This window comes from Hippopotamus amphibius, chromosome 12 (genome assembly GCF_030028045.1).
Source record: "Hippopotamus amphibius kiboko isolate mHipAmp2 chromosome 12, mHipAmp2.hap2, whole genome shotgun sequence".
Classification (NCBI taxonomy): Eukaryota; Metazoa; Chordata; class Mammalia; order Artiodactyla; family Hippopotamidae; genus Hippopotamus; species Hippopotamus amphibius.
The window spans coordinates 98,215,290-98,233,092 of NC_080197.1; the positions used below are offsets into that span (position 1 = coordinate 98,215,290).

Sequence of the window (17,803 nt, forward strand, 5' to 3'; positions counted from 1 at the left end):
AGCCTTTTTTAAATGTACAGCTCAGAGGTATTAAATACATTCCTAACGTGCAACCATCACCACCGTCAATCTCTATAACTCTTTTCATCTTGTAAAATTCAAAATCTATACCCATTAGAGGAATTCCCTGGTGGTCCAGTGGTTAGGACTCTGTTCTTTCACAGCTGAGGGCCTGGGTTTAATCCCTGATTGGGGAACGAACACCCCACAAGCTGCAGGGCTCCGCCAAAAAAAAAAAAATAGATAGACATGTGATCTATCTTGGAGAATATTCCATGTGCATTTGAGACTTGTGTATGCTGCTGCTGTTGGATAAAATGTTCTGTATATGTATTTTAATACTGACACTCCAAACCCTTCACTGGAGTCATAGAAGGAGAAAAGAGAGTGGACCGAAAGAATATTCAAAGAAATAATGGCTTAAGATTTCTTAAATTTAGCAGAAGACAGATTTAAGAAGCTAAACTAACCCTAAGTAGGGTAAACCAAAAGAAATCCATGCCAAGACACACCATAATTAAATTTCTAAAAACTAAAAACAAAGAAAAATCTTAAAACTCGCCAGAGTGAAATGACACACTACCTATACAGGAACACCAACTTGAAAGACAGTGGATTTCTCATCTGAAGCACTGGAGTCCAAAAGGAAGTGGCACAACATTCTGAAGTATGGAAAGAAAAAACTGTAAACTGCAAATCCTGTGTAGGGTGAAACTACACTTCAAGAATGAAAGGGCAATAAAGATATTCCCAGACCGAAGAATATTAAAAAAAAAAAATTATCACTGGCAGGCCTACCATTTAAAAATAGGTAAAAGGTAAAAGAAGTTCTTCAAACAGAAAGCAAATGATAAAATAAGAAATCTTGGTGCAACAGGAAAGGAAAAAGAACAATGGAAAGAAAAGAAATATGGGTAAGTAAGATAGACTATCCTTATCCTCATGAGTTTTGTAAATCATATGTGATGACTAAAACAAAAACATAACACCATCTGATACTCAAGACGATGATAGTTAAAAGTGAGGAGGGTAAAGGGATTTAAATAGAAGTAAGTGTTCCACATTTCACTTGAAATGCTAAAACATCGATACAAATAGGTTATAATAAGTAATATATGTATTGTATATATCATAATACCCAAAGCAACCACTAAGAAAATTATAAAAATTATATGATTAAAAATACTGAATTAGTCAAAATGGAATCCTAAAAAGCATTCAACCAACCTACATAAGTGCAGAACAAGAGGAACAAAAAGAAAGGAAGTAAACAGAAACAAATAATAAAAAGACAGACAAATCTGAACACATAAATAATTATCTTAAATGTATTGATAAATGGTTTAAATACATCAATTGGAAGAAGGAAATTGGCAGAGCGGGTTTATTTTTAAAACTGACCCAACTATACCATGTTATTAAAAACTCACTTCAAGTTCAACAACATACATAAGTTGAAAGTAAAAGGATAAAGATATACCATGAAAAAATCAAGAAAAAAGCAGGCGTGGCTATATTAGTATTACAAGATAAAGTAGATAGACAGAAACAAAGAAAATTACAAATGGGAAGTAAAGGGACATTACATAATGATAAAAGGATCAATCCACCAGGAACTCACCTTGCTTTATTTATTATCTCCTTTATCATCATGTCCCTTACTTTATATTTACCTATGGATTTGTTTATTGTCCCTGTGCTACATCTAGGCAAGGACTTCAGTGGTTTAGTTGATAGCTGTACACCCAGTGCCTAGCATATTAGCTGCACACAATAAGTACTCAATAAATATTTGTTGAATAAATTAAAGGGTTAGTTTATTATCTATCAAGGTCTGCTCTTTAGATACAGGGCACTAATCACTATCAGTTCAAGTGCCTTAAGTGCTTAGTAACATTATGAACTAAACTATTCCAACACCAGGTCAGAAATGACCAAAGATTTTACTGAGTCTTCTTATAGCCTCTCATGCACAAAATTAATGTTCTACTTTCTTCATCACAAATATTCCAAATATAAAATCAACAACCAGAAACTTCTGACAATTCAGAATGCTTTCTGGAAAAAAATGTTATGACTTCCAAGATAACTGTCTTCCACCAGTCACATTTACCTCAATTATTTCCTTATCATGCAATCTAGGTACTTCCTAAATTTTAGAAACAAATGTAGTGTTTTAACTCATTATCAAACAGTTTCCTTCATGAATCACTTCCTGAGCCGATGTCCACCTCTTGCTCTCCTTGTTATATTTTACGTTGATTCTTGTTCCCAAATTCCAAGCCTACACAATCTGCAGCCTAGACTTAAGCATCATAAGCTATGACCTGTCATTCAACTTACTTCCTCTCCCTCTCCTTTCTAAAGAAGAAGGAATATCTAGGGAAGAGATTCATTCTACTCTAACAGCGTTTGCAATCTGTCAGACCCAGGCAGTTTCCAATGGTAACTTTAGCTTTCTTCTCTATGAACACATTTGAAAGAAACAACTGAAGTATTTGCCAAATAGCGTTATACAGTAATTCCCTCCTCGGAGAAAAGAAAGTGGGAAATATTTGTGAGGCATGTGCTATGGAACAGGTTCTTAACCATGATAAGCCTATTTACTGGGCATTGTGAGTCCCGTTTTACTGAAGAGGAAAGTGAGAATCAGAAAGACAAAGTTTCTTGTGTCCCTCAAGACTGAGTTGATTATTGTGTTAATTTGGTGAGACCACGTTCCCCCTCTGGGCCCCACACTGTTTTGAGAACTACATGCACCCATGCATGAGGAAGCCATTGGTAGTGGGTACTTTGTCCCTAATTCTGGCATTTTGTCCCCAAGGCTAGCATTAGTTTTTTCTGGTGCTTATACTCTATTGATATTAAATAGATGATTAATCTTATAAACGAACTGCTATGAAAGTGTCTTTTGGTGGCAAAGGGTTAGGCCTCCCAGGTAAATATATATTTATATACATGTATATATTTTAACAAGTTCTTCACAATGTTAAACTGAGCCCTTGCAAGTGTTTTCTCAGAAGTGACTCACAGATCAATATGGATCTCACCCATACCTCAATCTGAGCACTCCACTTTTATCTGTCCTATATTTCATCTATGCATATACTACAAAAAATGAAAATTACTGCTTTAGTCAGTACTCTATAAATAGGCTACTTACAACCAGGCTAACAGTGCTTAGAAAATGTGAGTTTTCAGGACATTCATGACCTGCAAACGGTTCCACCCAAGCTGTTTGTCCACAGCCAGGTCCAGCTATGCCCACGCACTGGGGAAGGCAAATGCCATGACTCCAGAGTCTTCCTCCTCCCTGCAACTGATGCTCTCTTGCTACTCTCCCCACACCCCTCCCCACCTCCAAGCTACTCTCTCTGGACCCTCATCCCTTAGCCATCTGTTTAAAATTTGTTCCCAGAGTTGTCAGCAAGGGACATGCATCAGCCTGTTCCAAACAAGACTCCCCAGGGCAACTTGTGCTGCTTCCCTCAGTGGGTTCCCCAGAGCATGCTCTCAACCGAGCAAATACAACCTGTGTCGCTCTGGGTTAAGTATAAGGGGGAGTTCTGAGGGCATCAGACTTATTTTCCCCAGGACAGAAAAATCCGGAACTACGCTGCTCCTCAAAGTCTTTCTTTTAACCTTCCATATTGGCTCCACTTTAAAAAGACAGGATATCCGAAAACTCTGATTTGGCTGCCGTCTGAATGAGTGAAAAACAGAAACAGGTAAATCCCCACTACACTGATAAGGGACAGGAAAAGACCATCTTACCAAGAAAAGCCCTAGGAGTTTTTGTTATTTCTGTGAAATGCAGGATAGGACTTGGTGGCTGATAACATAGACAATGCAAATCATTTTATAGGATTCTGTAATTATGTAGCCTTCCGGTTTTTACACATCTCTAAGAATATCTAGGACTAAAATCCCACTATAAGCCATTTGGATAGTCAAATAAGAAAGAATATTCCCTGTTTATAGCTTCATTGATTTTACTTCCCTGTGGTTGTGAAGCCTGAAACTGATGCAGATGTGAATATTCAGCCTTTCTTTGAAGATTTCAGGTTGGTAACCAGGAGGGCGAGGGCATCCAGAGCATTGCGTAACTTTTCTTGGTTCCTGATTCCCACTGTGAACTGCAACCCACTAGTGGCTTATGGAATCTATTTAATGCATTGCAGTCAGCAGTTGAAAAAAATTCTTAATAGAATAAAATAAAATACCAGGTTGTATCACATGTAGTAAGAAGTATTCTATAAAACTAAGTTAGGTGTATATATATATATATATATATATATATATATGTTTGCCAGAAAATAATATAAAATGTAGAATAAATACATCATGGCTAAAAATGCTTGAAAATGGCTACCTTATAAATGTTTATAAAAACAACATATAGAAAAAGTCTTGAATAAATCAATAAGGACACTCTCATATAATGTGATTCTTTAATAACATGAGCTCACAAATCAGTAGAGACCTGAAATGCTCTTGAAGTGTTTAAATATGAAGTCTCCTAGAAAACCCTGGATCATAGCTTTTATATACTTTCCCCATAAAATTTCAGTACCCACATACCCAAAATGTTTTACACATGATTTAGTGAATTCATAGACATGGTAAATTCAATCTAGAATTAATGGATCTCTAGTTTAGAACTCCTGCTTTACATATTCTTAAGCTCCTAAAATTTCCTTAGAATGTAATAAGAATCTCCCTGTCCTTAAACTCTAGATCTAAAGATTCTGAATGTACTTGTGTAAGTAAATGCAGATTTTTATTCTGCTCTAATATTTGCTGAATCCTAGACAGGTTGTGGAATGGTTCAAAGGACAGAACGACATAAGCCTAATACACAGATCTTTGAATTCTGATGGACAGACAAGGCAGAGAAGCTTGGAGGGACCCATCGGGAAGAAGTGAGGAGCTGGTACTTTTTGGCATCAAGGGAATTAAGGGAATTGATCAGGAAGGAAAATGAAAGACTGCTATTATCATATGAAAAATAAAAACAGACACGGCAGGGAAGAGTAAGAAAAACAGCTAGTCTGAGAAGAGTTAGGCAGACAAAGGAAGTAGGGTAATAAATGAAATCAGTGGAAAGTAAGGAAAGTGAATGCAGAAGAAAGAAAATTAGTAACTGTTCTGGAAGGAGGCAGCTGCTGGAGGCATTCCTTTATTAACTCATTCCAAAAGCTATTTAAACATCATCTATGAGGCAGAGACTCATTTCATATTGGCACTGGGGAGAGTACCACGTGGGGAATAATAACAAGAACTTTTCTAGACAGGGCAAAAGGGACTGGTAAGGATCCAACACCATCCAACTGGGCCACTGGGGCATGTCATCAGAGGAAAAGTTGATGGTCCATCTCCTTTTGTTCTTTTCAGATGTCATCTGTCCATTTCAGAGCACCTCTTCCTTTCTCACCTTTCATTACTATCACTTTTTTACCTTGAGATACACTTTTTCAGCAATGAAAAATAAAACCATGTTGACTGAGTTTATCCTGCTGGGTCTAACAGATGTCCCTGAACTCCAGGGGATGGCTTTCAGCTTTCTGTTCCTCGCCTATTTACTCAGCATCATTGGAAATCTGACAATCCTCTTCCTCACCTTGCTGGACTCCCATCTTCAGACCCCTATGTATTTCTTTCTCCGGAACTTCTCCTTCTTAGAAATTTCCTTTACAAGCATCTTCATTCCCAGGGTCCTGATCAGCATCACAACAGGGAATAAGAGCATCAGCTTTGCTGGCTGCTTCGCTCAGTATTTCTTTGCCATATTCCTTGGGGCCACAGAGTTTTATCTTCTGGCTGCCATGTCCTATGACCGCTACGTGGCCATATGTAAACCCCTGCACTACATGACCACCATGAACAGCAGAGTCTGCACCCAGCTGGTTCTCTTCTCTTGGCTGGCGGGATTAATGGTTATTATACCACCAATCACTCTGATGAGTCAGCAGGACTTTTGCTCATCCAACAGGCTGAATCATTATTTCTGTGACTATGAGCCCCTCCGGGAACTCTCCTGTTCGGACACAAGCCTCATAGAGAAAGTTGTCTTTCTTGTGGCATCAATGACCCTGGTGGTCACTCTGGTACTAGTGATTCTCTCCTACACATTCATCATCAGAACTATTCTGAAGCTCTCCTCTGCCCAGCAAAGGACAAAAGCCTTTTCCACTTGTTCTTCCCACCTGATTGTCATCTCTCTCTCTTATGGAAGCTGCTTCTTCACTTACGTTAAACCCACAGCAAAAGAAATGGACACATTCAACAAGGGCGTAGCTCTACTCAGTACTTCAGCAGCACCTTTGTTGAACCCCTTCATTTACACCCTAAAGAACCAACAGGTAAAACAAGCCTTCAAGGATACAGTCCGGAAGCTTGCGAATCTTTAAGGAATTTCAGAATTAAAGCCTTAATGGATGAGTATGTACCAAACTGTCTGCCAGTTACTAGGTATCCAATAACAGTTAAACTCCAGGCCAGTGAGAGACTTGGGAATAAATAAATTACAACCTGTAAAGTGTTCATATAAAGAAATGATTATGTTTTATCAAAGAAAAAGCAGCTCAATTTGAGTTAGTGAGTCAATAAATATTTTAAGAGGTGGGTACCATTTAAACTTAGTCTTAACAAGGAGGAATAGGTCAAGCAAGCAAAAACAGAGGAAGAAACCTTGGTAGAAAGAATATTGTTAGTAGGAGTACCAAGTTTTAATCCAACAGGATTGAGTAAATGTTGTCATTAATTTCAATGAAATAAAAAGGAGAAAGAAAAGAGTTATGGAGATAATAGTTTTAATTTTGAATTAAGTTAAATCCCATTTTAAGTAAATTAAATGCTCATAATGTCAAGTCATTTGGATTTGGGTCAAGATCTATGGGTTTAGGAATCCTTACCATGTAGATGGCAGTTGATGTGAAAATGGAGGGGGTCATGAATAGAAGCAAGTATAGAAGAAGTTCAAATATTAAACTCTAAGTATCCTCTCAAAATTTAAAAGAGCAGAAGTGGTAGAGGAGATGAAAAGAAGTCGATAGATCTGTGGAATTCATGGGAAAAGAATGTCTCAAGAAACATAGGTAGTTGGCAATGTGAAATGCTGCAGAGATCGATTAATATGAAGAATGACAGTATGAGAACTGACATTTAAGGTGTTCTTATTGATCACAGCCATTTCCAGAAAATGTGGAATTTGGGGGTGGGGTAGGAAGAAGTCAGAGTGTAGTGGGATACTGGTGGGTAGACGCTGAAAAGTGAGGAATGGGAAAATGGAATTTCAAGAGTGGAGAAATGAAAATAAGAACAACCTCCAAGTTATGTTCCTTATGGTTTCTCATTACTAGTATCTGTCTTTCACATCACACAGTATATCACATTATATATCACATTAATGGTTTTATTTAAAGTCTGTATTTGCTTCTTGTGTATAAGATGAAAGCCTGCAAAAGCACACACTATTCCACCTATGGCTCCTGAACTCTCTTAAGAAGGTTTTCCTTTCTATGTCCATATCTCTTCTGAACAACATGGGTCTTTTATCTCCTCTTTAAGAGGAAAAAGCCTTTTGGCTGCGGCACACAATTCAGCTCAGCCCAGTTCAAGATGCTGACAAACTTCCGGGCTGATGCTTGAAAGACAGAATTGTAGTGATTGAAGGAAACTTTTCAAGGATATAAGCTGTATTTGAACATGTGACAATTGGTATATACAGAATACAGGTCTTTGCTTTCTTTGTCCTTTTCATGGTGGTAGCAAGGGTGAAATTTTGAGAAGGTGCCAAATATCTGTAAGAACAAATATCTGCGGAATTTCCTGGCCATCCAGGGGTTAGCACTCAGCTCTCTCACTGCCGTGGCCCTGGGTTCAATCCCTGGTCAGGGAACTAAGAACTAAGATTCTGCAAGCCGCATGGCGTGGCCATAAAAACAAACAAACAAACAGCAAAGAACTAAAAACAAATAACATGTATTGGCCCCTTAGAGAATTTCTGTAGAATTCAATTCTATTATTTAAAGTAGTCTTTCTACCAACCAGCCCCAGCATGGAGCTTGACACAGTAACTAGACTAGCTATTCTGCAACTGTCTTAAGACAGCTTGTCAGATGCTTTGCTTTACAAAGGTTATTTTTAAATCTCATTCTTTTGACTATTCTAAACATCGTATGTTTCAAAGTATCCTTTTAAAAACTTGGGCTTTTGTGCTTACAATTTTTTCTATAATAGATCATTTTGATGATTAAATTTGACCCCTTTGACAGAAAACAGATCAGTGGATTCCTAAGGATCAGGGAGGAGTTTGTTGCATAGGCTTTTGGGGTGGGGCGGTTGAAGAACTGTTCTACGCTTTGATTATGGAGGTGATTGCATTTGTCAAATTTCAGAGTCAGTTTTACTGCATGTAAATTCTACTTCAATAAACATGACTTTTAAACTTTTTAAGAAGAAGAGGGAACAGAAGGATCCCAAGAGCATGGGATCTGAGAAAGCAGTATTTTTCCTCTACCCTTATTCCCAATATGTTTCCAATGAGAATTAAGTAGTCAAGAAGGAAGCTCATATCCACCACTAACTGTGCTGCCTCATTTTTCATCTTTTTTCTGAGTACAGGTCAGTGGATTTTGTTCCTAGACTTGAGGGCAGGAATGACCACCTTACAGAATGTAACAGTGCCATTCCCACAACAGGCACTCAATAAATGTTCAATTAGTTAAAAAAAATAAATAAATGAATGAGTAAATGATGTCTTTATTACATAGGGTTCAAGTATTTTCATAAACTTTTCTATCACCTACTAGTTTCTTAGAGGGTCAAACTGTTTCTCTTCTGAACACTGTTAAGCAGATTTTGAACCACACAGTTATTTCTTTGTAGAGATGTCCACAGATAGATGCTCTGTTAATGTTAGTTTGTTTAACATTATTCTAAGAGCTATTTTCTCCTTTTCTCAGGGATATTCATAGGTAAATGAATTAAAAGCAGAACCAGATTTTTACAAAGCAGTCTAAGCATGTTTCAGAAGACTGAGACACATACCCTTTAAAAAACATGTGCTCTCCGTTCATCTATCTTTTATATCTACAATCTAATATTAGGAATTAAATTATTTGATTTTAAATCTTTCTTCCCATTAAAATGCAATCAAGAGTAGAGGTGTATGGTGTACTATAGTCACAAACCTCCCCAAATCACTGTGGCTTAAATAACACAAGCTTATAATCTCTCATATTGTATGTTCAGTGTGGGTCAGCAGTGACTCTGCTCCATGTGGTCTTTCTGCATCATCTTATTATGCTGTCCTCTCTACATGAGATGCTTCAAGGGTCACAACAGGAAATGCACAGAGCTAAGTCTCAAACCTGCAATTAAACACTCCACCCAAAACCCACTGGCCAAAATGAGTTAACAACTGCAAAAGACCCAAAGAGTGTGATCTTCCCACACACAGAGAAGGAAAAGAGAACATAAGAATTTAGTGCAATAACGACCACCCAGTTATTTTCAAAACCATATTAGCAGAAACTCACTAGAAGCCAACCTACTCCACAAAGACTGACGTTAATGTTTATGAAGTGTTTGTAATGTTGTGTTTGATGTGAAAGCTTATTTTAGGAGCAAATGCACTTTTCAAAAAACTGATCATGTTTAAACAAGGTGGTTCTAGTTTTAAATATGATACTGAAAAGCAAAACAAAATAAAACTTTCAATTTTTATTTAAGATAGTGGGCAATTTGCTTTCTTTCTGTCTGGGATCTGATTCAAATGCCTCAATTCTGGTTGCTGCAAAACTAACTAAAACTCAAAGGGAAAAAAATTTTAAATGATTTTATAGCAATGGCATCATTATATGCAATGTTGGCATTTCCTATTTTCCAAAAAGAAACTTGGAAATGACAGAATGCACATTAAATTTTAAAAGTTGAAACTAATCCAATCCTCTATTTTTCTTTCCACTTTTTTTCTAACCAAGCTTTATATTGCAGCTCTTACTTTACATAATAATACATGATGAACAGTCCAGGAAAGACCCAGTGGGTACATTTCTTTTAGAAATAAGCCTGACTGCAATAGGAGACCAGATTCTAGGGCAGCATGCTTGTATAATCATGTAAGATTCCCCTTCTTGCTGAACAACTGACCACCCTAGACCTTTGTCAAATATGTCAATCATGGAGGCACTGGTCACCAGAAGACTGAAAACACAAATCACTCTGTTCAAATGCATCCCTATTTCTAGAGAAACAATATCAACCAAAGCATATATCCTGCTAGGAATCTACCAGCAATAATGCCTTGGTATACCGAAGCTACATACTGAACACTTCAGTGCTTCTCTACTTAATTACCCTGAATCATTATACACACGGGCTAGAACTAAGGACTTTAAAATATTTTGCTGACATATCTTCTAAAAAATTTTTGAGAAACAATAATCTTCTTGTAATTGTGTTTGACCTATGAAATATTTCACTGTAACTTGAAACTGCCAAAGATAAAATTCTCATTGTAAATATTTCCATTATAAAATAATTCTATAAAATTGATCACAAAAACTGAATTGTATTTTTATTAATACATATCAAGGAGGACTTCCCTGGTGGTGCAGTGGTTAAGATTCCACACTCCCAATGCAGGGGGCCCAGGTTCAATCCCTGGTCAGGAAACTAGATCTCCCATGCTGCAACTAAGACCCAGCACAGCCAAATTAATAAATTAATATTTTTAAAATAAATAAATATCAAGCACAAGAAAGAAAAGAAAAAAGAAGAATTTAGTGCAAAAGTTGAGAATACCCTGTAGGCCTGAATATGTTACATTTTTTCCAAATGACATCCAAGTTGTAAACAGCACTGGCTAACAGCAGAGCAAATTGCTGTCATGAAAACTATAGTGAGACAGAATGAGGAAAACAACTTCCCATGGTTTGAGCTTTTTAAAATATAAATCTTATCTTTTTTTCCTCTACGCTAGTTCTACCTTGGGTCATTGTTTAAGTGAGAGCAAGGAAAGAAAAATGCCTCATTTGCAATGTCATCCTTGGAACAAAAACAATTTGTATTAAAATCTTTCATATTATCCAATACATAGACAGATGATAGATAGATAGATAGATAGATAGATAGATAGATAGATAGATAGATGATAGATAATAGATGATAGATAGATGATAGATAGATGGTAGATAGATGGTAGATAGATAGATAGATGATAGATGAAATATAAGTCATATCATCATTTTTTTCTTAAAACCCTCTGATGGCTTCTCATTATTTAAATTCCAAATTACTTACCACAGTCTACAAGGCGCTACCTGAACTGTCTCTAGCCCAGTTCCTCCAACATACTGCCCACAACACTGACTACCAGCCCCAGAAGAGGTAACAATTGCAACTGATGTTCCTTTCCTAAGAGAACTTCAGGACTAATTGCATCATGTTCTTTCCTTCCTATCTAGCTTAATCCACCAGAATTATAAGCTCTTTAGATCACCCTTCTTTCTCCCCAAGTGATCTGTCATCTCAAAATCCTCTATATCCTCACCTTCTCCTCTAAAATTTCTCTGCACATCTGTCCTCCTCTAATGGAAACCTTCTATCCTTTGAGGACCTGCTTCCCATATAGCTCCCTCAAGCGGTGGCTGTTTCCCTCCGCATATTTCCGATCCTGGGGGTGGGATAAGTACCCTCCTCACTCCCCATTGTCTCCTACAGATCATTGTCCTCCCTTTTCAAAAACTGTAGTTCCCTTAAAGCACATGTCATCAGATTACATCACTCCTTGTTCAGTTCCTCCCTCAAGTGTCTCCTCGGTTCACTGAAAAATTTAGCAACTGGCTTACTCCCACTCTGCGACTCACTCCTGTTATCTTTCTTGGTGACCTGAATAGCTGCATAGATCAATGTAGTGAACCACAATGACATTTTGTGGGCTGGTGAGTCTAATCACCAGTTATTACTGTGTGACAACCAGTCACAAAATCTAAGTATCATACCAAAAAAGTATCTATTTCTCATTACATCCTTAGGTTGGCTGGGAGTTAACTGAACTCAGCATGGCTCAGCTGGGTGACTCTAAGCTGTGGGTCTACACTGAGGACAACAGGACTTGGGAAACAAGGAGCAGCTGGATTCCACGGCAAGAGGCATGCTTGCCAAAGGGAAGAAGATAAATTACAAAACATTGTAGTTCCTTGCTTCCTCAGTGAAGTTACTGTGATAACAGGTGTCTAAGAGCATATCAAGGTACATGTTCAAAGTGAAATAAAAATTACTACGTTTTGTACCTCCTAATAGGACTCAAGAAGTACAATACGCCACACTTCAGAGAAAATATACACCACAGTGGAGAGTGCTGTTCTGGCCCATTTACTAAGTAACCCACACAACTGCTCCGAATAAGAGAAAGCTCTCCAGGTGGCCCAGACTTTGATGCAAGCAGAGTCCTTACGACTCTGAGGATTTAAGCTGTGGGTCTACATTCCAAGTGTCTGTGGCAGATCAGGATGCCGTGTGGAATCCGTGGCATGTCCCAGTAGGTAAATCTCAATACAGACCCCCCAAGATAAATCCACACCACCTTTAGCAAATAACTTGTTCTTTTGAGAAATATGTGTTTTGCTTGTTACTGGGCTGGGCACAGACTGAATGTCTATTTGGGGGGCAAGCTGAAAACAAGTATCTTGAATTACTTATCATGAACCAAGTGTTAAATGTTCACTAAATCATAAAAATAAAAATGTCTAGAAATGCCCCAATTTCAAGTGCAAGTGGGATGTTTGAGATGAAGCTCATGTAGACTCTTGGAGGCAGAAGCAATTTGCATAGTAGGAAACTTCACACTCCCAATACATTAACTCTTCCTCCAATGCCTCTTCTCCCTGAAACCACACCTATAATTTCATTGTTCAGTGGGGGTGAGGGGACAGGTTCCCAATGACTAACTGACTAGGGAAGAGAAAATAAAGCCTTCTTTACAGATGACTCTGTGTAATAATATACTGACATCAGCCAGCAGCAGACTACTGTGGCATTACAGCACGATCGAAGCACGGCCATGAAAAGTGGTTGGGAAGAGAAGTCATCCCACCAGCAGAATTTTGATATAAATAAAATGGTCACTTTGCTGGAAAAAGAGATGTCTAGAGATAAAGATCTATGCAATTTCATGACTAGAGGATAATGGTTGTCTGTATAATCAGGAACTTAGAATTTTAAAAAATGGAGGATTTGTTAACCAAGACGTTTGCCGTAGAGGAATAAGGTTTGACCTCTTGTAACATGACTAACATTGAGGGTATGTGTATACCTTGTGAGTATGAGTGCTCACCCTAAGTCTTCTTCAGCAAACACACACATACACCACACACTCTCAAAGCTTTGGTAGACAAGCCGACTTTTTCTGTGGGTGAGAATCAACCTCTTTCCCCGCTACTCTAACACTTATTTAGCGAACTCAAAAACTCAAAGTGGCTATGATGACAGGACGGCAGATTATTCATGAGCCTTCCCTCACCAAGACTGATCTAACCACTGTCACTGCTGTGTCCAATCTCCTAACAGCAGGAACCAAAACCAAGCCTGTGGCATGGCACCTGTTAGATCCACACGCAATCAACTACCCGCTAGTCAGTTAATTTCAAAGGATCCTTTCTATCCTAGTGGGAGCAGCAATTGTCTTCACTAGAATAGAACTTCATTCTGGATACGGATTTCTTTTCCCGGTTCAGCATTGTCATCTATCCAAACGGCATGCTGTATTTACCATATCATCCCATGATATTTCTTATAAACAAAGAGAAGTAGTACTTATTTGCTTGTTTACTTATTTAAACATATGTATCAGCGTCTAGCTTGACCACCCACCATTGATCAACCCAGACTCTGTACCTCACTCCAAATTCCAAAAAGGAGAATATAATTAGCTTATGTCTACACCTAGTTTATTCTCCCCTGGCCAGTTTCTCTCAAAAGGAGGTGTGGAATAGGAGAAAAATAAGGTCTGTCGTGTCTATTATAAAATTATCTTTTTGTCTTGTTTCTGACATCAAGGATTACCCACAAATAAATGCCCTTTCCCCTGAAGTTCTAGGGTAGATTGCATTAATCCCTTCTGCAAATTTTACTGTTATGGTTCTGTTATTCCATCCTTCCTGCCTTTTCCCTATACACCTACTGTCCTGGTCATGGTCCTCTAGTAATCTCTCAGGGCTATGTTTGCCTTTCCTAAAGACTTCTATTTGCTGTGATGCTGTATCACATTAGCATTCTCAAAAATACACATATGCCAAACTCATCCATCCCATCTTTCCATCTAAAGTCAAACTGCTAACAGGGAGAAACTGCTCACACAAGTGGCTAAAGGTAGATCTCCATCACGGACTGATTGTCTAGGAGCAACCCCAGATGGAAACACTCCCCTCACCAAACACAAGCTGAACATTAATGCTGTATACAGGGTCTTGGCCAAAGCCAATTATTGATCCCTCTAAGATCATATTCCTCTGCTCCGTCCAATCTAAAAATTCTTTTGTCAAGGAAATCCATATCAGAAGCTCTTGGAGAGCCATGTGACTATTATTAGCTCCATGTAAAGGTGTAGAGATTGCGTGTGTGTGTGGATTTGAAAAGGAGTGTCAGTGACCATATGGAGGAGGGATTCTAAAGCCCTACAGAGGAAGTAGAAGAAAAGCACATGGCCTCCAGTCTTCCATCAGAGAACAGTCTTCAGAGCACCAAAGACTGAAGGGGAGGAAAAGGGGCCAATGGGGAAAATGCTAAACCCTCCACATGGCTCATGCTACGTGACCAATGTAAGATCAGCCCAGTAACAGCAGGCAGACGCTCTGCTCCCATCTTGCTCTGCAGGAGCCATACGGTACTATGACCAAGAGGCAAGTGACTCAGGTGCACTGTCTAACAGTATACACAGATAATGAGGTTGCACGGTTTAGCGTTAGGCCCAGCACGTGCCTCAAAAGATATGCTGTCGTCTTGTTTCCTGTGACTATTTTTCATCACTATCGTTACTGCAGCTCCCCAAGGCTTCCGTACTAGACTGACATTCTCCTGTGAATTTGCTCAAAGTCTCTTTGACTTCTTCCCCAATCCTTTATTAAAAGTTCAGTTCAAAAAAAAAAAAAAAAGTTCAGTTCCAGAGTTCACAACAAATAGGGCTCATTAGTCTGCTCTGAATGTGGGCCTCCTGGGATCTTTGCTTTCTTTCCTCAACTGATGATGCTGAGGTCCCCTCAGAACAGAACATCTAAAATATGCTTTGCTCTGGTGTAATATCGGAAACAGCACATATTCAGGCTCAGATGAGTCGGAACAGAGGAAATAAGACTTTGAAGGGAAAGTGCTTGCTAGTATCACTACTATAAATGTGTTGAACTTAAATAAGTCACATCTCAAAGGGTTACTTACTGGCCAGCGTGCTTTTTAAATTACTGTGGAAGCAAGAAATGGCGAATGACAGCTAAGCTGACATATGGTAGGAGCAGTAGGATTTATCCTATGACATTTTCATAAGTTTGTGAAACTTCGTGAATAATTAGGTCAATAAGTAGTGGTGGGAAAGGAAACAAGTTCAATTTTATGCCACCTCTCCTCCACATCTGACTTCTAAATTGTGATTCGTCCCATGGACATGTATGGGTAGAATCCTACGGACCTCGCCCTGAAAGTCGAGTGTAAGTATAGTCTCAACTTAACATTCATATCAGTGTTACTTGTTTGTGACTACAGAGCATGAAATCATATTACTGTGATTTTTTTAATTAAAAATTAACTTATGCTTGTTTTGCAGCATTCATACAGCATGGACAAGTATAAAGTAAAAAGAGAGCTCCCCGTATGTCCCCCACTTCCTCGTCTAACTCCATACAAATAATACCGATAACAATTTTCACAGATCCATGTGACCATGCACATAAAAATGTACGAGTAGTTTTAGCCCATATAAAAGATGCAATAGTGTATACATATATGTCTTTTTAACCCAAATGGAATAATACATTACACAATTGTTCAGCAGCTTGCTTCACTCACATAGCAATATATCAAATATATCCTTCCAAGTGAGTTCACATAAATCTTTCCCACTTATTTTTATTGGTTTATTGTATTTTGTAGTTTGGATGCACCAAAATTATTCCTATTGATGGAAATTTTGGTTGTTTCCAAATTTTTACATTTACAAACAAGGCTACAATGAACAGCTTTGTAAAATTATTGAAGCAGAGTTATTATAGAATTTATGCGGAATGTGAATGTAAAGTTCTGAATGATAATATACAGTTGTTCACCAAAGACCAAAAATTAATGGCCAGGAAGTTCAAGAACATGGAACATGGACATGACCGTGTCTCATACATCCTTGTGATTAGGACATTCTTAGGGACAATGGCAGAGATGGCTCTCTGGCGTTCCAGATAGGCACAGGGGCCAGGGGTATAGGGAGGAGGGCTTAGAATTTCTCTGTTTCAGGAGCCTTAAAAGATCAGAACCACATGAAGATGCCTAAAGAATTCTAGAAATTTGAGGCTTCTTTCTTGGGGCAAATGCTGACCTTTGTGTAAAAGAATATTATGACCAAATGATCTGGTAGTACCTGTCCTGCTTCTGTGTTGGAGCTGTACCTGTATCCCAAGGAAAGTGACTCAGCCCATCCAGGAGGCTTAGAGAGCATAGGATGGAGGAGCCCAGGTGCAAGTGAACACTACTCCCTAAGTGTCTGTGGTAAGAATTTTAAGTAGTTCCTGAAAGTCCCTCCTCAAATCATTTGGTGTCTGAGGTTTCTCCTCCCATCAGTGATAGTTCAGTATTATGAAAATGAAGCATGAGGGAGTTCTGTGCCCAAACTTTATATACATTAAGTCATTTTAAAATTATTGTATTCCCCTCACCATCAATAACAAATAAAAGAAATACAGATTTTTATTACTTGGTGATAGAAGAGCACCAACTATGAACAAGGAAAATCTCAAAATACAACCTTGCTAATGGAGGTCTGGCTCTCAGCTCTTAAAATCCCAGCAGAGACCAGGTAACACACATGACTCGTTGATCTTCATCAGTGGAAGAGAGATGGGAAATGGTAAAATCAATTTAGAGATTCAAGAGACTTTACCCTAGACTAATTCTCCAAAGTTCCTATTTGTTGTTAAACAAAAAAAAGCTAGGAAAAATGTACAGTTTACATGGCAAATTGCCCAGGATAAAAGGGTAAATGGAGAAGAAAGTAAAGGGAGGGCAGGGAGGAAAGGGCACTATCTTTTCTTCATTTATTTAACAATTATGGATTTTGATTACACTGTGTGTTTTGCCACTATTATTGGGGAGTAAAGGAACACCAAGAAAGAGGAATAATATATTTATAAAGAGCCTAACATAAAACCAACACTATAATCATTCAGTAAGTATTGATTCTCTTGCCCTTCCTCTGCTCTTAAGGAACTTACAATCCATTTTTGGAAAGGTGACATATACACATAAAAGAGAAAATGGGTAGAGCTGCCTGAATGGAATGCATCATTTATGTTAGTTCTGATCTTATGATCAGATATCTCTCTGCACTTATCCTGTGTCACAGATATTCAGATATTCATTTTGATGTAAAAATTCCACATAGAGAGCAGCCCCCATGGCAAGCAGTAAGGCAGTTTCTAACAAAACTAACAATAGAATTATCATATGATCCAGCAAGATATGCTGCTGGGTATATATTCAAAATAAATGAAAGTAGAATCTTGAAGGTATATTTGGACACCCATGTTTACAGCAGCTTTGT

General features: G+C 38.2%; 1 protein-coding gene across 1 annotated transcript; it reads left to right on the forward strand.

Moving 5' to 3' along the window:
• The first annotated feature begins 5,480 nt into the window (after positions 1 to 5,480).
• On the forward strand, positions 5,481 to 6,410 carry LOC130833752 (olfactory receptor 2AP1). Its single transcript, XM_057703711.1, has one exon. The coding sequence runs from the start codon at positions 5,481 to 5,483 to the stop codon at positions 6,408 to 6,410; it is 930 nt and encodes a 309-aa protein (XP_057559694.1).
• Positions 6,411 to 17,803: the final 11,393 nt, after the last annotated feature.

Bases quoted from the DNA above. Each gene is read 5' to 3' on its own strand.
- LOC130833752 (XM_057703711.1), top strand. From the start codon at position 5,481: ATGAAAAATAAAACCATGTTGACTGAGTTTATCCTGCTGGGTCTAACA.